At 42.6% G+C, this 27,140-nt stretch overlaps 1 protein-coding gene across 1 annotated transcript in view; it reads left to right on the plus strand.

Annotated features, from left to right (window-relative positions):
- The window catches only part of PARP2 (poly(ADP-ribose) polymerase 2), a 170,746-nt gene that overhangs the window by 108,550 nt on the left and 35,056 nt on the right, over positions 1-27,140 (plus strand). Inside the window, exons 8-13 of the mRNA XM_075829137.1 lie at positions 7,373-7,469; positions 7,687-7,762; positions 22,208-22,310; positions 25,124-25,286; positions 25,382-25,520; positions 25,609-25,672. Of these exons, the coding sequence (XP_075685252.1) occupies positions 7,373-7,469; positions 7,687-7,762; positions 22,208-22,310; positions 25,124-25,286; positions 25,382-25,520; positions 25,609-25,672 (642 nt within the window). The remainder of the gene's footprint in view (positions 1-7,372; positions 7,470-7,686; positions 7,763-22,207; positions 22,311-25,123; positions 25,287-25,381; positions 25,521-25,608; positions 25,673-27,140) is intronic.

Below are 27,140 nucleotides of genomic sequence, written 5' to 3' on the forward strand. Positions count from 1 at the left end.
TGACTGGAACGGCTCCCGTTCGCATTCTCTATGTGCCGTATTCCATCTCTGTATGTGTCGTTAATCGACACATACAGAGATGAAAAAAAAAATGGCAGCCCCCATAGAGAAGTAAAAGAAAGAAAAAAGGTACAACACAAAAACACAAATTAATAAAATTTATGTTAATGGCATACTAAAAGCAATAACATATAAAAAAAATATTGTTTTGTGACACCTTCCCTTTAAAGGAGCTGCAGGACTTTGTGGCAGGTACTGGTTGTGTAGCGCATGTGACAACAATCTCCCGTATTCTTCATATGTATGGGGTAGGGTGGCAAGACGGAAGCCTTTTCTAACAAAGAAAAACATCCAAACCTGGCTATGTTTTGCAAAGACCTACATATAGTCTGCCAAAAGCATGTGGGAAAACACGTTCTGGTCTGATGAGCCCAAGTTTGAACTTTTTGGCCATAATTCCAAAAGGTATGTTTGGTGCAAAGCCAACACTGCACATCACCAAAAGAACACCATACCCACATTAACGCATTGTGGAGGCAGCTTTGGGACGGTCTTTCTGAAGCTGGAACTGGGGCTTTAGTCAAGGTGGAGGGAATTATGAACGGTTCCAAATGTCCTGCAGGTTTTGTGCCAACATTGCCTGCCTCTGATAAAAAGTGGTGCCATGCTGATAGACTTCTACCCAAAAGACTGCTGTCATAAAGTCAAAGGGTAATTCAACAAGTATTAGTTTTAAGGTTGTGCATATTTATGCAACCACACTATTTTTTTGTTCTTTTGTTTTTATTTTTTCACCCTAAAAGATTTCAGTTTTGTTTTTCAATACGAATTGTACAGATTATAGGTGGAAAAAGTTCTGAAATGTGTCATCTTGGACTGATTTTGTAACATGACAAAAACCTGGCATTTTAACAGGGCTGTGTAGACTTTTAAGCTCCACTGTGTGTGAGTATATAGATTATGTATATGGATGGCAAACATAGTTTACTCCTAAAGTGTATACAGAAGGACAAGACGGGTGTGTATCTATTTGTATCTATGCTGGTATCTAGATGAATGCGAGAAAGTTTACCTTTGACTGTCTAGTAAACAAAATTAACATTATTTACTACGAAACGGAGAGCCCCTTTAAACATACACCATTAATGAGAATGTATACAGTGACCTCAAATTAAATTATTTTTTGTTTACAACAGGACTCCATCAGGTGTAGATAAAGTGGTGTTGCCCCAGCCAAAGGAGAGTGAACTGCTTGAAGGCTCTTCTGTTCCAGTTGCTGTGGAATCTGAATTGGCACACACAGACTTTGCTGTTGCAGGACAGAGCACTGAGCCAGTGCCCCCACCCCGTGTGCCGCCATCAAAGTCGGGGGGAAAATGTATTATCCGTAGCAGGGCCAAGATTACACAGGAGTTGGATGATGAGATTCTGGCCCTGTTGCGTAGGACATGGGCTGAGGATGATGCTGATGCCTTTAGCCGCACGCTGGCCGACCGAATACGTTGGTTGCCAGAACCTAGTCGGTCAAGGTTTATGGCTTATGTGCTTAGCTCTGTGGAGTATTTCCTCCCCCCATTTTACCCACCTGAGGTCGACACATTGGTAGCTAATCTCCGGATGGCGTGCACCCCACAAACAGGAAGTTCGCAGTTCCAACCACCCCAAGCTCAATAGCACTTCCTGTGACCATTAACCATGTCTTTATTTCATTTGCTTTCCCAGCCCAATATCCTTATTTCATGACTTAATCATCCTACTTTATCTATCCTCTTTCCTCCTATCACTTCATACGATTGTTCTCTCCCCTTCCAGACCCAATGTTCTCTCCCCTGTTCAATACTGTAATATACCCACCCTCATCCCCACCAGCAATTTTCCTTCCACCACTACCTCCCATTTTTGTTAATTTCATTCCTCTCCTCCCACTTTTTTTTTAATTTTTTTTATTACATATATATATAAATATATATATAATTGTTTTTCTCTATCAAAGAATGGAGGTATGCATCCCAAGTGGGTGGTAAACAAAAACATTTTTTTATTTTTTTTCCTTGAAACAAATTTGGGGGATTATGTAATCATTGTGGGTGGGCAGGCTTGTTGGGGGTGTTCTTTTGTTAAAAACATTTATATAAAGGAAAACTAAACCTGAAGTTGTATCTTAGCAGCGATATTCAGGTTTTGGTGATGCTGACTGTAATTATTTTGTTTACTTGCAGGAAGTCTAAAATGTGTGCCCCAATGGTCACTACAGGTTTAGTTGTCCTTGAACTGAGAATTATTATTTTCGGGTTTCTTATGGGGGAGGGTGGCTAGCTTTATCGGGTTGTATTTTTACAGTAAATTGAAAAGTTTACAAGGGAGGGTGGGTGTTTTTTCTTTTTTTTTTTTTTTTTTTACATGTTATGTGAAAAATATTTATTTTATGGTTTAATGAATAATTTTAAGTAAAACTATCGTGTCTGTGTCTTATTTTTTGTTTGCATAAATAATGGTTTGTTAATGAACTACCGTTGTGAATAATCAAAAAAGTGAAGCTTTTTAAATCGTTATAAATCACATATTAGCTGTAATTTTCCTAGTGCAGTTTATAATATAAGAATGTTCTGATGGTTTGCTGTGTTCCTTTAAACTGTATGTATATACACGCTGCTATCAGCCATAGAGAGAGGTCCTTATTACGTGCAGAACAGTAGATGGTTGGGTTTCTTTAAACGGGTTATCCGGGAACCCAAAATTGCATTGCATTAATATTTTTATGCAAAAATGTACTTTTAATTTAAAATTCGGTACTTAATCGTACAGTTCAAACCCGTTGAATTGTTCCCGGAAGTCCTGGAGCTTTTCTAATATTGATGACGTGCCGACGCGGCCCCACGTGACTGAGGGTTTGCGTCCTGTGCTGTTCGGGTCAGCGTGTTATCAATGTCATGACCGCAAGGGGCTGTCACATTGCCTATTGCTGGAGTACCCAAGCAAAGCATCAATCTAGCGCATTGCCCGAGAATCGCGAGATAAATTGACATGCTGCGGTTCCGAAAATACGCACTGCGGGTCAATTTAAGTCCCAAAAAATACTGCAGCATGGACGGGAGATTCCCTGGAATGTCATTGCCTATACTGGTACTGTATTACGCTGCAGTTTTGCCGCGCGCAATACGCATCGTGTGCATTGACCCTAACTGTAATAGGGCGAAATGGGTCAATCAGTGGCTGGAGGGCAGGGGGAGCGTGAATATACGAATATCATTGGACTCAATCGCTGGATGCACGCCTCAAGTGTAAATTCTCAAACTACGGCACATTACTGAATAAGTGACCGCTGAAATCATTGTGTCTGTCACTACTTTATGCTGCCCTCAACATGATAGATTGTTACTAAGTAGACACCAGCAGCACATTGGCTACTCGACTTCTAGGAATTGTCCAGCTTTGCAATTAGTTTCCTCCTACAACATTCAAATGAGTGTATACATACAAACGTGTGAGGATAGAAAATGTAGAAGTGTAAATACAAGTAAAAAATAAAAATTTTCAAAGATCAGTAGTTGTACATATAACTCTCGCATATTAACCACTTCATTAATATGAAGAAGAAAAAAAAGCCAGGCAGTTATGGTATGTGCAGCTTTAATACTTTATTTTATTTCATGTCCCTTAAAAGTCCTAAAATAGGTTTGCTATTGGCTTTATATTCTAACATTTCGTGTAATTTTTACCCTGTATTGTGAATTGTGTGACTGTCTGACGGATTTGTAAATGGGTTGCGAAAAAAATTCTGTCAGATCTTTTTTTTTTCTTAATTTCTTGGAAAAAAATATAAACGCATGCTCAATATAAAGAAAGCATTTTTGGGAAATAAAAACACTATGAAGGTAGCCAATCTAGATACAAATTGCCAGGGCACAGTCGATTCAGGTCTCATGAGGTTATCGCAATGCGGTCCATAACCTGCAATCTTCTAATGCGAATGATAAAGGGTGCTAGTTTATTGGACACTGAGAGCTTCATGAATGCAGTCTAACTGAAACGATTTGTTTCCTATAACAAGCGATCACGTTTTTTTATTTATTTAGCAGAGCACTATGATAAATTAAAGCTGAGCTGTCAATGACTGCTATGGGCAACAAAGAGTTTTTCTATTAGATATCAATGAATCTCCCCCATCATGTCTTTTATCTAAATGTTTAATTTAACAAATTCAAGCCTGATATAGACAATTTTGTGGTCTTTTCTTTGGCAAAGTTCACAGACTACAAACGTAACGGCTCATTTCATACCATGGAGCTTGGGCCCATGCATACGGATGCAATGCAGAGCCGATGTGCGAACTATATAGTGGAAAGAATATGATCAGCCACGGTCTTGAGAAATCGGGAAACCTTTAACATATATATATATATATATATATATATGTATATATATATATATATATATGATGCCCTTCATTGTGTGTATGGTATAACATTTGTCCGGCTACAACACTGAAAACCAATCTTGGCATTGCAGAGCTATATAAAAAGTTCAAAATGGCCCTTCTCACGGTAGTAAAAAATGTAATGCACCCACATTTATAGCCTGAATGCCTTTTGTATATGATTGGAAATCATATCTTTCTATATATTTATCCGATATCTTTGGAAATATATATTTCTAGATGACCGTAAAACCTGGATAGACATATAAGAGACTGCATTTACACTTGTGTATGAATGGCACTTATGACAGCCATGTTTTTGTCCCAAAAACATGTCTTTGTTCTCCTCAAAGACATTGGTTTAGGCCTCATTCACACGGCAGGGTTTCCCGGCCGGGTGCCGGCCGTTCATAAATCGGCCGGCACCCGGCTGCATTAGAAATAATAGACCCCTAATGGGGCTATTCACACGACCGATTTTTTGACGGCCGGGAAAACCGCCCGTCAAAAAATAGGACATGCTCTATTTTCGCCCGGGTACCCGGCCGCCCGGCTCCCATAGAAGTCTATGGGGCCGGGTAATACCCGGCCATCACCGGGATGTGTCCCGAGTGACGGCCGGGTTTTCCGGCTCTTGCGCTCTGTCTCCTCCTCACAGCGCAGAGTGCATGTGAGGAGGAGGAGTTGATGCCATTCTGACGAATGGCATCGCTGTACACGGTGTGGCAGGGCCGGGGTGTACAGCAGGTGGAAGGGAGCGCTGCGCTGGCTCCCTTCTCCTGTTTGTTTTAAAAGCGCCCTGGCCCGGCGACACCTTTGATGGCGCCGCTAGCAGCTGCAGCTGCGGCGGCTGCTACTGTAGCGACGCCACTATAGCAGAGCGGGGAGGTATCTCCCCGCTCTGCTATGTGCTAGCCGCACTTTAGCTCCTTGAAGGAGCGGAATCCCCGTGTGTTCGGGGATTCCGCTCCTGGACAGAGCGCTTGATGTCTCTGTCCATATCTGGGCAGTGACATCAGGGGAAACTCCTGAAGCGGAATCCCCGAACACATGGGGATACCCCTTCAGGAGTTGCCGCTGATGTCACTGTCCGGATCTGCCCGGCCCGGCACGGATGCATAACTTTATGCAAACCGGCCGGGCAGAATGGCCGATTTTACCGGCCGGCACTCGGGCTCGGACCCGACCCGGTCGTGTGAATCCCGCCTTACTCTCATGGCATTTGAACATATATTGAACTCAAAATATGTTGCTCTTAGATTATTTATTGAGATTTAAATTAAAGTGAAACAGAGCAACATAAGAAAAATATACAGTTGGGGTGTTTTTACACAGTGTGGTTTTGCTGCGTGCCCAGAAAACGCTCTGAAAAGATGCATGCATACTAACTGCATAACCGCAGTAAAACACATGCGGTTTTCGGCTGCGTGGCAAGACGGCATCGTGTAAAAGCAGAGCCCTACAACTACAAAATGTGTAGTTCACAGAGGAGCAAAAGTGTGAGAGATCCATTTTCTCAAATACATTTTTGAACATATATCTAAAAATAACAAAATACGAAGTAAAAAGCAAGTACGTTGCCTCTCGTAATGTGAAACTGGATTTTTCTTGGTTTTAAGGAGTTACAAGAATTTCTTATGTAGGTCAATGAAAATGTACAAACATACTTTTGCTCTGGAGGAATATTCCCTAACCAAACAAATATTGTAATATTGAAAAAAAAAATAGCTGAATGCTCATCTGGGAATTTATCTCTGTGTCCATGGTCACCTATTTGCCAGATCCCAGTAAAATATTGATTTCTTATTTTTTGGGCCTTTATATGCAAATATTACGCATTGTATGTACTTTTTAATTTATTTTTTCTTCTGTAGGCCATGCTAATTTGGTCGTTTTCACTTTATAAAGATTCCAGAGTTTGTCCAGCTTTAGATGCTGCTGTTACTGTACATTTTTATATTTTTCTTTTTCCCACCACTATTCAGTGGTTCTAAAACCTGCTTGTGTCATCAAACCTCCCTGTGTCATTTCATATAGAAAGGTTATATTTCAGGTTGGTTATGTACAAACAGGAGGCATTCTACACATAATTTGAATTGGTATGGCAGGAAGAGGTAGAGATGGGGTGGTTGAGTAGTACTGCTATGCCAGCTACTGCCCTCAACTATGTGATAAGCTCGCCATACACCTTAGATAGGTGTCTACAAAATCTTTACTCTCAGGTAGCCCTGACCCAGGGGAGGCTGATCATTCCTAATCATTATTTTTCCTGCTGTCTGAGGACAGACCAGGCAGTTTCCATACGCATTATTGTTGGTAGATACCATTGACGTTTACCTAAAAAATGAATACAAAATTAACTTTTTTTTTTTCTATAAAATGTCCATTTTAAAGTGCAGTTGATGCATTTTAATTTGTAATGGAAATCTTTTTTTTTTTTTTCTCTAATTTCCTGTCTACAGGTTCACTGCAGATCTACGCATCTCCATGTTAACAGACCACAAACTCTGTAGGCGGATCCTGCATTCTTTAGAATATTATAATAATAATCTGCCCCCTCCTTTTTGATAACCTTGTTGGCAAGGAGTAGGGGACAAATACATAGGAATATGGTTTCCGTATCCAACTACATAGGGTTTGTTAACATTAAAACATAGGTTTGCATTGCAGCTGTACAAATAATAGAACATTTATAATATTTGCAAGTTTGCTTAAGTTAAAATTTTAGATGCGTTGATGCAATAAAACCAAAATTGGTTGCAACGTTAAGGTGTTCATTGACATTTGGTGTGAACATGATCCTAGATATCTAGAGGATGTGTTTCCCAGCTATTTATAGTTGCTGGGCTCTATACCCACGTAGCCCCTCATTCAAGTATATAAATGATATATCTACATTATAACCTATTTCCTTGCAGTAAATAATATTTGAAAAATCTTGCATTTTTCCCTCAGACAAACCTGCAGTTTAATAACAATAAATACTACCTGATCCAGCTGCTTGAAGACGACCATGCTAGAAATTTCTCTGTTTGGATGCGCTGGGGGCGAGGTGAGGTTTCTTAACACTTCTGGTATAACTCATGTTGCAGCTAGTCTGCTTTCTATTTACTACATCTCACTTTTATGCTAGTGATGGGCAGTCCCTTGGGACCCATAAGAGTTTAAAATTATACACTAGTGAAAGCTTTTTTTCTTCATACTGTGTGCAGTTCAGCCAACTTCATTGATGAGAACCCAAATAACTGGAGGTGTATTTCCTTTTTTAGTCGGTAAAGTTGGGCAGAATTCTCTGGTATCATGTGGAGTGGACCTACAGAAAGCAAAGGATGTCTTTCAGAAAAAGTAAGTTTGCTTACAGTGACTAATAGTCTTTTCTGCTCTAATCTTTGAAGAGCTGGAGAATTTAACAAATTTCTAATCTAAAAGAGCCATAACCCCCTCCTCATTAAATCTGTCCTTCTAGTCTCTGCCCAACAAGATTACAATTTAAAAAAAATCTGATCTAGCCTCCGTTCAGTGATGAGAACCAGTGGCCACCTTCAGAGAGAGAAAACACAGTTGGTGCAAGCAGAGATGTCCAACCCCTATTGGGTTGTCCAGGCATGGACAACTGATAACCTATCCACAGGCAGGATGATCGGTGGTGGTCTGACACACAGACCCCGCACCGATCAGCTTCTCCGAGCGCCGGATTTTATGCAGGGTATGCAGTATTCTGAGCCAAAATCAGATTGCTCCGACCACTGCATAGCGCCTGTTCTGCAGAACAGCAACTCTGCTCCTATTCACTTGAATAGGAGCAGTACTGGAGCTTGTCTGCTATTCTGGAACTGGAGCTATCTGCTACCGGCATGGACATCTGGTGCCCGGAGGAGCAGCTGATCGGTGTGGGGTCCGGATGTTGGCCTGTCTATGCCCGGACAACCCCTTTTTAAGGTGTTTTTTTGTTTGTTTGTTTTTATATTCATTTTCAATTATTTCTCCCCACTTTCCAAAAACTCCTACTTTTTTATTTGTCTATCGACAGTCGAATATCAAGGACTTGGTTTTTTTGCAGGACAAGTTGCAGTTTTTAATGGCACCATTTTAACGTACTGGGAAACTGAAAAAGGGAAAAAAAAAACTTGGGTGAAATAGGAAATAAACAGATTACAGCATAGTTTTTTGGGGTTTAGTTTTTACACCGTTCACCGTTCAGGTAAAAACTACATGTTAAGGCTTCATTCACATCTACGTCGGGGTTCTGTTCATGGGTTCCGTCGGTCCTTTCAGTAGTCGACTACACTTGTTTCCGCCCAAAAAAAAACAGAGACCTTAGGGAAAGGAGACAAACGGAAACCATGATCAACGAAGCGTTACCATTGAAATCAACGGTAATGCAAACGAAAAGCTATGTTTTCCGTTCATGGGTTCCCCTGATGGAAAGGTTGGACGGAACCCATGAACGGAATCCCGATGCAGGTGTGAACAAAGCCTAACTTTATTCTGAGGGTTCATACAATTACGGCTATACCCAATTCATAGTATTCTTTTTATGTTTTACCACTTTTTACAAAGAAAAAACTATTAGGGAGCCTGAACTTTTTTACATTTTTCTATTGATTGAGTGGTGAGAGGGCATGTTTTTTTGTGGCGTGAGCTGTAGTATTTATTAGTACTATTTTAGAGTACATGTATCAAAAAGCCGCATTTTTATTCCATTTTTTTTTGGGGGGGGGGCTAAAGGGGACCAAAAAAAAGTGAACGTTTTTGGTTTTTTTAAATAGTCACTGTGCAGCTGGAATAATGTTATATTAGAGTAGTTTGGACTTTTATGGACGCGGTAATGCCAATTATGTTAATTTTTTTTACATAAGGGGATAAATGGTTAAAGGGTATTATTTTTAACTTAAAATATAGGGGCCACCCTTGCCAAGAAGACAGGTACCTATTTTCCGTCCTTTCGTAGGTTCTCTAGCCCTCCGTCTTCCAGACAGCTGTCCCACCAGGACCCGAAGACCAAGCCTTCCTTCAAAGCCTGGCTCCCTCCTCAGAACGACCAGACTAAAGCTGACAAAACATTCTGCCTAAAGGTGCACCCCAGTTCGATTCGGTTAAAGTGGGTGGCAGGCAGGCTTATTTGCTTCAAGGACGTCTGGCTTTCCCACATTTCAGACTCCTGTGTTCAGAAAGTAGTATTCAGAGAGATGCAAAATCAAATTTACTAGCCTTCCTCCAGATAGCTTCTTCCAGTCCGCTAATCCTCAGTCTCCTTCCAGAGCGGCCTCCTTTTTCCAAGCAATAGACATCGTCCTGCTATCTCCAGATCAAAACTTTAGGCGGGTTTTACTCCCAACTTTTTTGTCATGCCTAAAATGGATGGCTCTGTTCGCCTCATCCTGGACCTCAAGCATCTCAACTGGTACCTTTTTTAAGGTTGGCTATTTCCACATGGAATTCCTCCAATCAATCATCGCTTCGATAGAATAAAGGGAATTTCTTTCCTCGATGGACATCAAGGACGTATATTTACACATTTCTATTTTCAGGTCCCACCAGCACTTTCTGTTCTTTGCAGTACCTTCTGTGATGCCCACGGTCGCTGACCGCCGGCATCCCCCACTTACCGGCAGTCATGACCAGAGGACTCTAAAACCCTGCCGGTGTCTACTTCCCCAGAGATGCCGGCGCACACTGCTCTCTCCTCTGGCCGATGCCTGTAGGGTGTGGGCGCTTGTACTCCTGTCTTAAAAGGCCAGCACGTGCACCAGGACCATCGCCCCTATCAAACCCATGGAATGCAAAGTTCCCTAGCGCTATCCTGTATCCATGTCTGTGCCAAGTCCAGTGTCCGTGACTACTACAGTTTCCGTGTCCTGTGTACGAGACCAGTCCAATTGTCCGGCACAAGCCAGCTATCCAGGTACTCTTGCCCTAGTGACATTCACTGACATTTTCTTTGACTAGCTGCTACTCCATTACGGCAGTGTCCCAGTGTGTCCCCACAGCTGTGAGACCTTCTCAGCATTACCAGTTTGTAGCTCTTACATTCCATCTGCCCATACCCCTGAGAGTTTTCACAAAAATTTTGTCTGTAGTGGACGCTACTTCGGACCAGGGGGGTTTCGGTCACATCGCATCTGGGTGACCTATTGATCAAGTCCTGTACCAGGGAGGACAACGTGACTGTCCTCCAGATCACTGGATTCTTTGTACCGATTTGGTTGGATTCTCAACTGCTCCGAGTCCTGTCTGTCCCCCTCCCAGATGATTGTCTTCCTAAACTTGGCCTCCAACAATAAGTCAACAAGAGTGTTTCTTCTCCCAATAAGTTCCTGGTTTACAGGATGGGGGTTTGATCCTTGCAGACTGCTTCGCCAACTCCTCCTTGCCTTTTGCATGAAAATTCTCGGCACCATGGTAAGTTCGATCAAAGCCAATCCCTTCGCAATTTCACTCTCGCCCCCTTCAGCGGGACATACTTTCCTGTTGGAGCCACTCTCTGGACTCCTTGGATTGACAAATCCTCCAACCTCTGTCTTTCCGTCGGGCCCTCCATTGCTTAATCTCCCCGACCCATTACCCTAGGTAGCTTCTTCCTTCCACAGACCTGGCTGATCTTTACCAGTGATGCAAGACTCAAGGGGTGGATAGGGACGTTCCAGAATCTCACGGCTTAGGAAGTGTGGTCCCCACAGGAATCCTCTCTCCCCATCAACCTGCTGGAGAGGAGATGAGAGCCTTCTTCCTGTGTCTGCTGCACTGGATGTTGTTTCTGTCCGGCCGTCTGCTGCGTGTCCAAAAGGTCAATGTCACAGCTGTCTTTTCTTAATCGACAGGATGGGACTCGAAGCGCAGCAGTAATGGCAGAGCCCACGAAGATTCTAACTTGGGAATAACTTATGAACTTAGATGTGATCGGTAACCGCTTGATCCTGCCTGTCAGAGACACGCAGGACCCACTGACGCTGAACCAGTCAGTGCCGCTGATCTGATGGATACAGGTTTCAGTGCTAGATACAGCTGCTCTGTATACAGGATACAAAGCAGTTGTATCTCAAAGTTTAAATATTTTTTAAGTATTTAGAAAGTTGCTGGCCCACACCCAGTGGCTCTTGCCTCCCCGTCCCAACCTGACCTCTCTTTCAACAGAATTTAAGGTCTCTATGTTTAACTGCCTGGTTGTTAAAGCCGTCAATATGAGGGTAGGAGAGGGTTATATGTCACAATGCTCATTTATCATCCTACCTGGATGACTTCCTTTCGTTAGTGAGGATAGTAAACTTCCATTATGTTTCGTTTTTTTTGTTCTTTTCTTCCTCCAGGGTGACCTGGATCAGGGTTTTGCCCTTAGCTCCTTTAAGGGACAGGTGTTGGCACTATCCATCCTGCTAATTTGCCTGTAAGCCTCAGCCTGATGTCCAGAACTTTCTACAGGGTGTTGCACACGCGGCTTCTTATCAACCCCCGACTCCTTCATGGGATCTCAACTTGGTTTTGGATGTTCTACAGTCTGCTCCATTTGAACCTTTTTAAGGGAAGTCTCCCTGCGACGCCTCTTGGAAGGTAGTTTTCCTGGTGGCGGTGACCTGGTCGCTCTATTCTGCCATAGGGTTGCACGATGCATCTAAATAACTATACTATATCCTCAAACGGTTCAATACCGTTAATTCATGTATTTCTATACGAAGCTGTGCGGCCGGTCAGTCCTTGATTGCAGCAATCAAAGCTGACCGCAGTATTCAAGGAGAAAATGGGAAGAGGGAATACCCCTTTAATCGCGTCACAGGGAATTGAGGAACATACCATATATGGGCAGAGAGGACTGTCTTACCATATTTTCTATTGTTAGGGCATACTTTGGTATGTCCTAACTGCCTGTGTACGATCAGTACACAGGCTAATGTACTGGCATATAGATATGAGTGTAGATTAAAGTTTAAAAATGGGGACAAAAAAAAAAAGGAATGTTAAACTAAAAAAAACAATTTTTTTTTTACAATAAACGTTAAATTAAGTCTCAATACTTAAAATATACACACTCGCTATTGTCGCAACCATAATTTGCACGACAAATTTATAGCGTAATTTATTGTGTATGCTGTAAAAAGAAAATAAACTGCTTTTTCATTATTGTGAGGCACAAGGCATTCCGTTTTGAAACTCCATGTGCCTCACATTAATAGTAAGGGTATGTTCACACGGCAACGCCAAATACGTCTGAAATTACGGAGCTGAGTTCAGGCGAAAACATCTCCTGAATTTCAGACGTTTTTACAAGTGCATGTGTTTTTCGCGGCGTCCATTACGGATGTAGTTGGAGGTGTTTTTCAATGGAGTCCATGAAAAACCGCTCCAATTACGTCCCAAGAAGTGACATGCACTTCTTTGAGGCAGGCGTCTTTTTACGCGTCGTCTTTTGACAGCGGCGCGTAAAAATACACCTCGTCTGCACAGAACACAGTAAGACCCATTCAATTCGATGGGCAGATGTTTGGAGCCGTTTTTTCGGGCGTAATTCGAGGCGTAAAACGCCTGAATTACGTCAGTAAATAGGGCATGTGAACATACCCTAATTACCCAAATCATGTACCTCCCACATTAACCCAATGTTGTCCATTATGATGGGATTAATTACTATTAATGTGAGTCACATTGAGGCTCAAAATTCAACACACCATGCAGAAAATGGAAGGATTTTACATTTTTTTTTAATTTTTTTTATTGTTGGCAAATTATATTCTTGGTATAAAGAATCGCAATACTACGCAAAGTATCGTTATCGAAGTCCAAATTGTGTTATCGTAACAACTTTATTCTGCCATTCTCCATATTTGTCTCGGGATAAGGCAGTGCTTCATATGGTGCCCTCTTTTTTTTTTTTTTTTTTTGTTATGGCCTTTCACCTGAATGATATAGTTCTGCCGTCTTTTTGCCCATCTCCCAGTCAATCGAGGGAGCGTTCTCTCCACAACCTGGATGTTGTCCGTTCCTTGCTTCTGTAGGTCAAATTCCTTGTTTATCCTCCTGAAGAGTCAGATGTAGGGGTTAGCAGCCTGTAAGGCCACGATCGATCGAATCATGGATTCGGATGAGTATTCGCAAGGTTTACCTCCGGGTTAAGGTTAATCCGGGTTTCGGATTGCGGCCCACTACCCCAGCGGTTGGGGCTTCCTTGACTGTGTGCAATCAGGCTTTTGCTCTTCAGTTCTGATAGGCGGCTACCAGTTCTTCCTTGCACACTTTTGTCAAGTTTGCACCCCTTCTGCAGATGCTTCTTTTGGATGCAAGGTCCTGCAGTTATCTGTGGAATAAGTGGACATTTATTTTTCTGTTCCCGTCCCCATGGACTTCTTTAGGATATCCCACGTTTTTTGTTCTCCAATGTAACGAACGAGAAAACAGGATTTTTTGATTACACCCTGTAAAATCCTTTTCTTGTACAGGTCATTCGGGACACAGCTTCGTCCCATTTGCTTACTCAAAGACTTTCATGGTTGTCTGATGGAGGGATTCTCCTCTATAGTACTGATTTTAGTCACTTACCTTGTTTTCTGCTTCTCCTACTACTTACGGCCAGACTGAATTGGCTCATTATGTGAGGCTACACTTTTTGTAATTCTTAGTATCACGCCTCCTACTGGCATATATCCAGTCTGTGTCCCCCAATTAACTGGACTAGAAAATTATTTTAAGGCGAGTACTTAAAAAATCGTGGCATGCTAGCAAAAGCCTTGAGGGGCTGCAACCCACATCGCAACCACTGGGTGGCCACACATAGACAAATATAGCATAGACATCTCATGAGTATAGCAAGAACATGTATTTTTTATTTTATTTTTTAAAGCTGTTCATCTCGCGCCACACATCTCCGGTTATAAGATATGAAGAAAGGTAAGGAAGGACACCATCTACACTATATGGTTTCATTTAATCCTATTGCCACAGGTGTATAAAATCAAGCAGCTAGCCATGCAGTCTGACATTTGTGAAAGTATGGGTCGTTCTAAAGAATTGACTGAATTAGAGCGTGGTACTGTAATGGGATACGACCGTTGTAACAAGTCAGTTTGTGAAATTTCTTTCTTCCTAGATATTCCACAATCAACTGTGACTGGTATTATTGCAAAGTAAAAGCGTTTTAGAACCACAGAAATTCAGCCATGAATTGGCAGTGCGGGGTCGCCGAGTGCATACAAGTCACCATCACTCAACTGCAGAGTTCCAAACCTCCTCTGACAATAACATCAGACATGTGGACATATTTTAGCTCCCGTATTACTGCCATAAGTCACAGCTTGACTGGGTCTAATGACCCGAACTAACAGCATCATAGGGATTATTTGATAACTTGATAGGGTAAGACTGAACTATAGGGGGGGATCTGGCCTAGCAGGGGATGTAGGCAGATGTGTGTAGCCGGAGACTTATTTGCCTGGTGAACCAGGTTAAAAAAAACATTGCCCCTCTGGGTTTAAGACTGGAGGAATCTGGGTCGGCAGACTGCACAGGGATGACCCGCTCCCAAAAACGCCACTGCGTCTGGGGCACAGAATCAAAGATGGCGCCGCAGGGGAGAGAGCGAGTCGACAAAGAAGCGTTTGGCTGGACGTGGCTGACGGGCTGGAGAAGTTTGCCCAGACGCTACGAGCTGGAGGCTCTATAACCAGTAAGCACTCTACAGCGGCGGGAATAGCGGCTGATGGCCCCTCATATGGCTCTCGCTGTTACGTACTGGGAGAAGACCTGGGGAGTGAGGGGAGGCTGAGGAAATGAGCGGCAACTTACGCTGAGCGACTGCTGATGGAGGATTGTGTGTTGGAGGAGGCAATCCGCCAGAACCTTCCCTAAATGACATATTGGCAGCGGTGAAGCAAAAGTGCTCTCGCTGCTTACTGGCCAGATGGAGTCTAAGGCTGGGTTCACACGAGGTCATTACGTCCGTAATTGACGGACGTATTTCGGCCGCAAGTCCCGGACCGAACACAGTGCAGGGAGCCGGCCTCCTAGCATCATACTCATGTACGATGCTAGGAGTCCCTGCCTCGCTGCCGGACAACTGTCCCGTACTGTAATCATGTTTTCAGTACGCACAGAAGTATGATGCTAGGAGCCCGGCTCCCTGCACTGTGTTCGGTCCGGGACTTGCGGCCGAAATACGTCCGTCAATTACGGACGTAATGACCTCGTGTGAATCCAGCCTCAAAGAGGACATTTTACTACTACGAAATGACCTATAATAGGTCTCCGAAATAACTACTGCAATGTAGGGGAGAGTATCCGAATTAGGGGACGCTCTCCCGAGTAGGAGACTGAATGCACAAACACACTCACAGGCAGTGGCGGTGCTACATGCAAAAGCTGACTATCTGGAGAACAGGTTATACCGAAATAATGTAGGTCTGGTGGGAGTACCGGAAAAGGTGGAGGGAAATAATCCTGACTACTTTCAGAAGTGGCTGCTTGACACAAATTGACCCCCCTGTTCGCGGTGCAACGGATAGTGCGCCCACGAGACCGAGGACCTCCAGGCAGACCGCCAGGACTGGTCCTTATTAAAATATTGCATTACAATGACAGAGACCGGATCCTACGGAAGGCCAGGGAAAGAACAGATATCTCCATGAACGGTGTGAGGATCTCCTTTTTTCCAGATTTTTCAGTGGAAGTACAGAAGAAGTGGGCACAATTTGTGGATATTAAAAAAAAAACGCCTCAGAAGCTTTAACGTTCAATTCTCCATGATATACCCGGAGATACTCAGAGTAGCGGCCATGGGGACTACCTCATTCTTCGATACACCCAGAGAGGCGTTGAGGTGGCTGGACGGCCATGAGGCCCAGCTGAGCGAGAGTGAGCCCATGTGAGGAGTCTACATTTGGGAGAGATGCCTTCGCAGTGAGACTTTGATATTTGCAAAGCAATAACTGTTATAGTAACTATTTCTGATGTTTTCTTTACCTGCTACTGTGTATTCTTAGGGGTGTTTTTATCGTACCCTAATTGATAGTTCTAAGTTGGGGCTACTTGCCCGGATTAATATGCTGGTTTAGTGGAATTTAATGTTCGGTGTACATGGCAGTGGGAGCAACGGTCTGAAAGCGGGAATTTAGATATTTGGATATGCCTTACATTGGCTAGAGGAAACTTTAGAGGTCGCCCTGACCCTTCTAGAAGGGGAGGTTTATTGGGAGATGGGACGGGTGGGAGGGGGGGCACAGTCTAGAATTTCAGGGGATATAGGTATAGCTAATATATATACTTTGAATATTCTGAAGTGTGATGGGGTCCTTATAATTGTCTGTCATGGAATGTTAGTGGCATGCGGGAGTCCAGGAAACGCCACGCTGTGTTTAATTATATTAAGCAGCAACATTCTCTGGTAATAGGGTTGCAGGAGACACACTTGAGTAGAGAGTCGGTATCTTTGTTGCATAAAGTCTGGATAGCTCATAGCTTTCACTCGTTTCATACTACTTATTCTATGGGGGTGAGCCTTCTAATTCACAGGAATGTGCCTTTTTGTTTGCAGTCATCCTTCTCAGATGGAGAGGGGCGATTTGTAGAAGTGTATTGTACTCTTTATCATTGGTAGTGGTGTACATTCCCCCTTCATATTCCTGCACTCCAGTTTAAAAAAAAGCTTTTATGGAACAAATTGCTAGCTTGCCGGACGTGCCCTTTAACACGGTGATGCATTAGGGATTGCACAGATTTAGTGCAGGTGATAGGGGATCACAGGAGGGGTTGACAGCGTTTGGACGGATCATTATGGAACTGGGGCTTTGTGTTATATGGAGAGATAAACATGCGGGAGTACGCCAATATTCATGTGCTTCTTCTACATATAGGTCTCTTTCTCGTATTGATCTGGTTTTATGCTCTCCTAATGCAGTGCCTTCTATTACACGAGTTGAGTACTTACAACGGGCCTGGTCGGATCATTCCCCTTTGACATGGAATTTAGTGGATGAGCGACCGCATACGAGCCCAGGGAACTGCATGCGTTTTGGCTCAAACTAATTGATGATAATACAATGTGTGAACAGATAATGGAGTACTTCCAGTTTAATGCGGACACTGTATCTCGGGGGGTGCTCTGGGACGTGATGAAAGCACGGTTCAGAGGGGTGTTCATACCAAATATACAGAAAATCAAAACAAAAACTCGTCAGCTAGAAGATGGTCTGATATCGTAAGTGGCGGATACTGAAAAGAAACACGTGGAAGAGGACTCATCCAAGTCTCTTAAAAACTGGGTGGAGGCTCAAATTTCTAGTTAATGGTCTCCCAGTAAGGGTGGATAATAGACTGTTTCTTAAAGAGGCTCTGTCACCAGATTTTGCAACCCCTATCTGCTATTGCAGCAGATCGGCGCTGCAATGTAGATAAGAGTAACGTTTTTATTTTTAAAAAACGAGCATTTTTGGCCAAGTTATGACCATTTTTGTATTTATGCAAATGAGGCTTGCTAAAGTCCAACTGGGCGTGTATTGTGTTTGTTACATCTGGGCGTGTTTACTTCTTTTACTAGCTGGGCGTTCTGACGAGAAGTATCATCCACTTCTCTTCAGAACGCCCAGGTCTGGCAGTGCAGACACACAGCGTGTTCTCGAGAGATCACGCTGTGACGTCACTCACTTCCTGCCCCAGGTCCTGCATCGTGTCGGACGAGCGAGGACACATCGGCACCAGAGGCTACAGTTGATTCTGCAGCAGCATCGGCGTTTGCAGGTAAGTCGATGTAGCTACTTACCTGCAAACGCTGATGCTGCTGCAGAATCAACTGTAGCCTCTGGTGCCGATGTGGCCGACACGATGCAGGACCTGGGGCAGGAAGTGAGTGACGTCACAGCGTGATCTCTCGAGAACACGCTGTGTGTCTGCACTGCCAGAAGCTGGGCGTTCTGAAGAGAAGTGGATGATACTTCTCGTCAGAACGTCCAGCTAGTAAAAGAAGTAAACACACCCCGATGTAACACACATAATACACGCCCAGTTGGACTCTTACTGTAAACACGCCCAGTTGTACTTTTGCAAGCCTCATTTGCATAAATACAAAAATGGTCATAACTTGGCCAAAAATGCTCGTTTTTTAAAAATAAAAACATTACTGTAATCTACATTGCAGCGCCTATCTGCTGCAATAGCAGATAGGGGTTGCAAAATCTGGTGACAGAGCCTCTTTAAGCAAAAATATTATGAGGAAGGGGCAACCACTGGTAAATTGTTAGAGCAAATGGCAGAGGTCCAGAGAGGGAATAACCATATACATATGAGGGGTGGGGTGGGGTGGGGTGGGGTGGCATTAAAAGCTAATACAGGACATATTCTGCCAATTTTTGAAAGATTTTACACAGACCTGTATACTTCCAGAGTGCATTTTACCACACAACAACTTGGAGACTACTTGGGGTATACAACTCCCTAGAATTGGCCTAGAGGAAAGGGGAGTATTAGAAGAGATTGAAACAGCCATACGGAGTATGGCAAATGAAAAGGCTTCGGGGCCAGATGGCATGCCGATTGAAATTAAAGCATACAGATGTAGCCATTCTTAACTTGATTCTGATAACTTGCTGCAGCGTGATATCACACAACAAAAGCCATTGAAAAGTCATTGAAAAATTAAAGACAAGAGATCTAGCCATGGTTCATTTAATGCGTTAAAAGTAAAGGTAAAGACGGCTACATCTGTAATGGGGGGGGGGGTGCTGGTGCCGCGGCTCCTGGACACCCTCTCACATAGCTGAGGGGCAGACTGCCTGACTCATTGTATGAAGTGACAATAGTGGTCCTGCCCAAAGAAGTGAAAGGTTTACGATTATCGGACTCCTATAGGCCGGTCTCTTTATTGTCCTCCGATATAAAAATTTTAGCGAAGATGCTGCCACTGCGACTGAGTAAGGTGGTGACCTCAGTGGTACACGGGGACCAATCAGGCTTCATGCCTTCAAAATCCACTGCGGTTGATTTTAAGACGGCTGTTTCTCAATTTTACAGGCGGTGCCGGAGGAATATACGGGAAAAGCGGTTTTGACACTAGATGCGGCTAAAGCCTTTGACTGTGTGGAGTGCGATTATTTGTGGCATGTCCTGAGTACAATGGGATTTGGACCCAATTATATTAAATGGGTGAAGCTTCTTAATATAGCCCCTACTTCTAGTATTCGACGAATGGGAATTGTCCAGAAGTCTCCTTGGCTAGAGGAACACGTCCGGGATGCCTGCTATCGCCCTTGTTTGCGTTGGCGGTCGAATCATTGGTGTGCTTTACGTCAACATGATCGCATAAAGGGTTTCATGTATGGTATAGTAGAAGAGTGAATCGCTCTATATGCATATGACATACTGTTTATGTCCAATGCTGAATGTACTCTTCCCATAGTCATGATGGTTATTGAAAATTTGGGCACATTCCCTGGGTTAACCATAAACTGGACGAGATCGGCCATTATGCCTATAGATCCAATGGAAGTCACTGCTAATGGTGACGGGTTCTGTATACCCCTATTGTCGGAGTTTACATTTTTGGGAGTGAAAAGGACTACAAAGGATAGGGGGAAGGGGTGTAATAAGCTCCCTCTTTCGGCACTGGGATGAACTAACCTAATAAAGATGATCATTATGCCCCAGGTGTTATATGTTGCTCACAACTCCCCAGTGTGGATCCCAAAACACTGGTTCGGGAGGGTGCATAACCTTTTTAGAAATTTGGTGTGGAAACTGGGGTCCCTAGGACTAAGTTAGAGAAACGTCAACTACCTAAAGATGAGGGAGGGTTCGCCCTGCCGAATGCGTGGGTATATTTTCTGGCCACGCAATGTCAACATTTTCAGGGATTGGATGGCGATAAGTTTAGGGTCCAGTGCTAACATATTGGCGTATTTAGAGGAGGGGGAAAACCTTTAGAGGGGCTGGAGTCTCATATGTATAGAAGGGTAGCAAGACATAGGCCGACTATGCGCCTGGTACATAAGGTGTGGCAACCATTTAAGCAGTTGCTGGGGGTGGGTGAATGTACTAAATATACTCCTTTATGGAATAACCCAGTCCTTTCGGAAATATACAGCTTGGAGGGAATGTTGGGGTGGGAATGTAAGGGCATATCACAGCTTAGTCAATTATATGAGGACATCTTAAAGTCCTTTCAAAAATTGAAGGATGGCATTCAATTGGAACAAAATATGTACTATCAATATTTGCGGATCTGCCAGGCAATACAGACGCAATCTGGGTCGATTGACCTGAAGATACATGCATTTGGCATTTTGCAATATGTGGCGAAAGCTGATGGATCCCTGGGATTGTTCTCTATGATGTATAAAATCTTATTGTCCAAACATCTAGGGGACCTTATGGAACCGGTCTGATTGCAGTGGGAACAAGACATAGCTAAATGTTGGCTGGATGCTGTACCCCCAACACATAGAGAAATCACTGGGGCACTAAATCACACCATCTTAATGGAACATAAAATATATTCCAAGTGTGGTAGTATTAAAAAAAAATGTGAACAATGGGGCAAGTGGATGAACGTTCAGGGCTTGTCTACTGAGGTGCACAGGCTACCGTTGGGAGTTGGTGGTATGTCAGAAACTGTTCATGTTGGAGCTAAAACCATTTACCGGGGTAAAGGATATTGATACATTTAGATCATTTGGCTAGTGATTCTTACAGAAGGAGCAATCTCATGGAAATGGGGACATATACTGGAACAGAATGTGGACAGAAACGTGATTTGCTGGGAGGATCCAATTGGGCATGACTGTTTACACTGTTCTTTTAAGGTATTAGCTAGAGGTATAGGTTAAAGGTACGGAGCTGTGCTGGGATGTTTGTTACTTGACGTACATTATGTATTGTTTCAATGGTCGGACATGTATATGCTTGATTAACATTGTATTGGGAAATTTCGCCAATAAACTTGATCTGATTTAAAAAAGACTTGACTATAGGGATACACAGGGACTTTCACCTTTTGAATGCTAGTTTAGATTTATTTTATATATAAAGTTGAGAAACTTTGTAAATTATTAAGTTAAAGTTTATATTATAGTCCAGAGGTACAATTACAGTTCGGGCTTTAGTTCTAAAATCTCCCAATATTCCTTGCTGGTTTAGTGTTTGCACGAAGGCTGATCTTGTGATTTTACCTGGCACAGTAATCTTATGTAGTGAAAGTGTCGACTGCATTATTGGAGGTTAACAAAGGTGCTAAGGATGTGTCTGATAACTACAGAATTCTGAATCCTGCTTTGGTCTGTAATGTGGTCTATAATTTATGATCAACGCTACATAACTAATGCAATATATTTGGTACTCTACTTTTTCTGAAGACTTTATTTATAAACTGTAACTTGGTGTTCAAAGATGAACATATTTGTGCGTTTCCAGGCTTGTGAGAAACCCTTAGTTCTCATGCACATGACTGTGTTTGGTCTGTGATATATGGACCATATGTCGGCCGCATTTCCCGGACGAAACACTGTTGAGGGAGCCGAAGTTCTTGGCATCATAGTTATGTATGATGCTAGGAGTCCATGCCTCCAGAAAAAATGCTCCCGTACTGTCATCACTATGTTTCGCCCGGGAAATGCAGCCGACATACGGTCCGTATATCACGGACCGAACACGTCGTGTGCATGAGGCCTTAGTGATGCAGTGATAACTTAGTTTTGAAGAAGTCCAGTTCATAAAGCAAATTCTAATCGTAGAACTTAGTGGTTAACTCATTTTCGATTACAGCCATTTTTATTTGTTGGAGGCAATAACCAGAGGTTTTGACTTAATCTGTTGTTTTTCTAGGTTTTTTGATAAAACGAAAAATCTTTGGTCTGAACGTGCACATTTTGAAAAGGTTCCTGGTAAATATGATTTTCTGCATTTGGATTATAACTCAACCAAAGAGGTAAGTAAAACCTTCAGCTAAGTAAGTGTTTTAGAGGGGAGATCCAGCAAAAGCGTGTTAGGATATGTACACATCTGTGTCAGGAGGCTTTGTCCCAGATTTTTTCATATTTGAAGTTAGTGGGGGGTGACGTCACTTCTCATTTTGAATTGGAAACCACGACAAAGATATGAACAGAGCCTTCTATAAACACTCCAACTGATACTGTGTTATGACTACCCAGGAGCCATAGAGCACACGGCCCCTTTTTTTGGAAATTGTTTGACGTGTCACGGTCTTAGCTATGACATGGATCACTTCTGCTGGTTTTTCTCTTGAATGTATAGTTCTAATAATGTGTAACCAGAAATAGTCCCACAATTATATAATTTTGGTTTCTCTATTAACTCCTTCCCGCTTTGGCCGGACCCCCACCAATCCAAACTTCTGACATGTCACTATGACATGTCAGAAGTTTGTCAAACGTTTAGCTACACTTTAAGGTATGGAGATCACTACTATTTTATATATTTTTTGTATATTGCATAAGGTGAATGCTATTTTATGCAATGTCCTCTGTCATTGTGTTATGTGATCTTGAATAACGCTGTTATTTATATGTATATACAGTGAAGGAAATAAGTATTTGATCCCTTGCTGATTTTGTAAGTTTGCCCACTGTCAAAGACATGAACAGTCTAGAATTTTTAGGCTAGGTTAATTTTACCAGTGAGAGATAGATTATATTAAAAAAAACAACGAAAATCACATTGTCAAAATTAGATATATTTATTTGCATTGTGCACAGAGAAAAAAGTATTTGATCCCTTTGGCAAACAAGACTTAATACTTGGTGACAAAACCCTTGTTGGCAAGCACAGCAGTCAGACATTTTTGTAGTTGATGAGGTTTGCACACATGTTAGATGGAATTTTGGCCCACTCCTCTTTGCAGATCATCTGTAAATCATTAAGATTTCGAGGCTGTCGCTTGGCAACTCGGCTCTTCAGCTCCCTCCATAAATTTTCGATGGGATTAAGATCTGGAGACTGGCTAGGCCACTCCATGACCTTAATGTGCTTGTTTTTGAGCCACTCCTTTGTTGCCTTGGCTGTATCTTACGGGTCATTGTCGTGCTGGAAGACCCAGCCACGAGCTATTTTTAATGTCCTGGTGGAGGGAAGGAGGTTGTCACTCAGGATTTGACGGTACATGGCTCCATCCATTCTCCCATTGATGCGGTGAAGTAGTCCTGTGCCCTTAGCAGAGAAACACCCCCAAAACATAATGTTTCCACCTCCATGCGTGACAGTGGGGACGGTGTTCTTTGGGTCATAGGCAGCATTTCTCTTCCTCCAAACACGGCGAGTTGAGTTAATGCCAAAGAGCTCAATTTTAGTCTCATCTGACCACAGCACCTTCTCCCAATCACTCTCAGAATCATCCAGATGTTCATTTGCAAACTTCAGATGGGCCTGTACATGTGCCTTCTTGAGCAGGGGGACCTTGCGGGCACTGCAGGATTTTAATCCATTACGGCGTAATGTGTTACCAATGGTTTTCTTGGTGACTGTGGTCCCAGCTGCCTTGAGATCATTAACAAGTTCCCCCCGTGTAGTTTTCGGCTGAGCTCTCACCTTCCTCAGGATCAAGGATACCCCATGAGGTGAGATTTTGCATGGAGCCCCAGATCGATGTCGATTGACAGTCATTTTGTATGTCTTTAATTTTCTTACTATTGCACCAACAGTTGTCTCCTTCTCACCCAGCGTCTTACTTATGGTTTTGTAGCCCATTCCAGCCTTGTGCAGGTCCATGATCTTGTCCCTGACATCCTTAGAAAGCTCTTTGGTCTTGTCCATGTTGTAGAGGTTAGAGTCAGACTGATTAATTGAGTCTGTGGACAGGAGTCTTTTATACAGGTGACCATGTAAGACAGCTGTCTTTAATGCAGGCACCAAGTTGATTTGGAGCGTGTAACTGGTCTGGAGGAGGCTGAACTCTTAATGGTTGGTAGGGGATCAAATACTTATTTCTCTGTGCACAATGCAAATAAATATATATAATTTTGACAATGTGATTTTTTTTTTTAAATATAATCTATCTCTCACTGGTAAAATTAACCTAGCCTAAAAATTCTAGACTGTTCATGTCTTTGACAGTGGGCAAACTTACAAAATCAGCAAGGGATCAAATACTTCTTTCCTTCACTGTATGTACAATCCTGTTTTACAGCTTGTTCGTTATCTTCTAATTATAGGACCAGTGGAAGGTTTGAGTTGCTATGTTTCTTTGTTGCTGGTTGTAAATCGAAATACTTTCAATAAAAATACTCATTTAAAAGACCCCTAATTTCAGATACCAGACACTGTGCTGCCAAAGATTGCTCCCTGTTCTACATGTTTTTCTTGATGATCTTTCACCACTAAAGTAAATCTGAATCTGTGCACTGCACCCACTAAATTCCCCAAAATTGTTGATCCAGAAGCAAGAAAAAAAATAAAATCTAATAGGTCACCCTGCAGTTGCTTCTTTGCAACGAAGCCACATTAGAAGGAATTTTCTGAAAATCTAAGTAGCGTCAAACTTCTTTTTTTTTTTTTTTTTAACCCTGACTGCCTCTGCGCTGACCTAGCTAGACCAGGTCAGTATTACCAGACGTTCTCTTTTGAATTAAGCCAATAGATAACGGCAGATTTAAAGAGTAGCAGTTTAAATGATGGGTGCATATAGGCCCCCAAAGACCCAAGGGGTCTGGGTGGCCGCCCAAATAGCTCGAATGTCATGTATTTATTTTATTAGGTAGATGTCAGATGTATGTCTCTTTCCCACAGGAAGAAGAAAATTTGGTGGAGCTGGATAAGCCAGAGAAAGCTCCTAAAGTGGAATCGAAGCTGGATAATTCAGTTCAGGAATTGTTAAAGCTCATGTGTAATTTACAGAACATGGAAGAAACTGTTCTGGAGATGAAGTATGACACGAAGAAAGCTCCTCTGGGTGAGACCTCACTTTGTCTATTTATATTTTAACTGTAATGTTTGCTTTCCTGAGAATACTCCTACAAGCAGACATATCTTTGCGTTCTTGTTTAGGAAAGCTTACTGTGGAGCAGATCCATGCTGGGTATAGTTCCCTGAAGCGAATAGAGAACTGTATAAAAAAACAAAAGTTTGGTAAGGAACTTCTGGAGGCTTGTAATGAGTTTTACACCCGCATTCCTCATGACTTTGGGTTAGTATTTTACGTTTACTACATGTTGATACCTGCCTTTTATGTGATGGTCAAGGAAAGTAAATTGACATGTGTTGCTTATATATAGACTCAAGACACCACCTCTGATAAGGACAATAGAAGAGCTGGCCTTGAAAGTGCGTCTTCTTGAGGTAAGCTCTGGTGCATTTCTTTATATACTCAATAGGTACAGAGAGCATATAGCTAATCCGAGATTAATTAATAGACTGCATCCTTACACATCTCCGATATACTAACATAGATATCACCAGTTTCTTGTGAATTGCTACAATGCTTATTGCCAATGTTAATTAGAATCTTCACGCTTGTGGTACCCCTCTCCAGACACATGTTAGAGATGCAATTTTGGATAAAGGGACTTACTTTAAAACTTTCTGGGACTCGGTCCTTGATCTCTCGTTTAAAAATTACAAGATTCCAGAACAGATATGACCACAAACTATTTTGCTCAATGGGCCTATCGACAAACACAACAAAAGAACAAACACTCTCGACCACTTCGGGACGGAGCCATTTTTTGATTTTCCTTTTTCACTCTCCACATTCCAAGAGCCATAACTTTTTTTAGTTTTCAGTCAATAGAGTGGTATGAGGGCTTATTTTTTTGTGGGAGGAGTTGGTTTATTTTGGTACCATTTATAGTTCCATATAATGTACTGGGAAATTAAAAGAAAATTATTTGCAGGCTGAAGTTGGAAAAAACTGTGATTCCTCAATTGTTGTTTGGATTTCGTTTTTACGGCTTTCACCGTGCGGTAAAAACGACAACTTATCTTCTGTGGCTAGGATTATGGTGATACCAAATGTATATAGTTTTTTTTATATTTTACTGATAAAAAGTAAAAAAAATATGTTATGGCTCTCAGAATATGGCAACAACTTTATTTTTTTTTACCGATTGAGCGGTCTGAGGGCTTATTTTTTGCGGGACGAGCTGTGGTTTTTATCGTCACCTTTTTTGGGGAAGTAGAACTTTTTGATCACCTTTTCATTACATTTTATTATTTTTTTGAACTAAGTTGACCCAAAAAATATTATTTTTTTTTCCCACTACTAAAAACTTTTTTCACTTCCTTTCACACATTTTATTAGCCTGCCTAGGGGGACTTGAACCAGCGTCATTTTTACAGGCTTCTGCTAAGCCCTGCCACAGGCAGGGCTGAACAGAGGCAGAGTGAAGGCAGCCCTGGGGCCCCTGGCTGCCATGACAACCGTCGTCACATCCCCCCATCTCGTTGTGCGTGGGGGTGATGAGCTGTCGGAAGGGGCCGCCCCCCTTTTTTCAACGCCTCAGATGCTGCGGTCGCGATTGACCCCAGCATTTGAAAGGTGGAACAGCCAGGAACTGCACGATCGCTGCTCCTGGCTGTTAGTCCCGGGTGTCTGCTGTAAAATACAGTTGACACCCGCAGCATATGGAGCGCACTCAGCACGTGAGCGCGCTCCGAACATCACCCTCCGCACCCGGACGTAATCGCACGTCTGGGTGCGCGAAAGGGTTAATGTTTCTACTGGCTGGTGCCAAATTACTAGTTCCCCCTCTGTAGAGACCTACATACAACCCCTACAGTAGAACAATGGTTAAAGCGGATGACGTGG

Source organism: Rhinoderma darwinii, chromosome 1 (assembly GCF_050947455.1).
Source record: "Rhinoderma darwinii isolate aRhiDar2 chromosome 1, aRhiDar2.hap1, whole genome shotgun sequence".
Taxonomy (NCBI): Eukaryota; Metazoa; Chordata; class Amphibia; order Anura; family Rhinodermatidae; genus Rhinoderma; species Rhinoderma darwinii.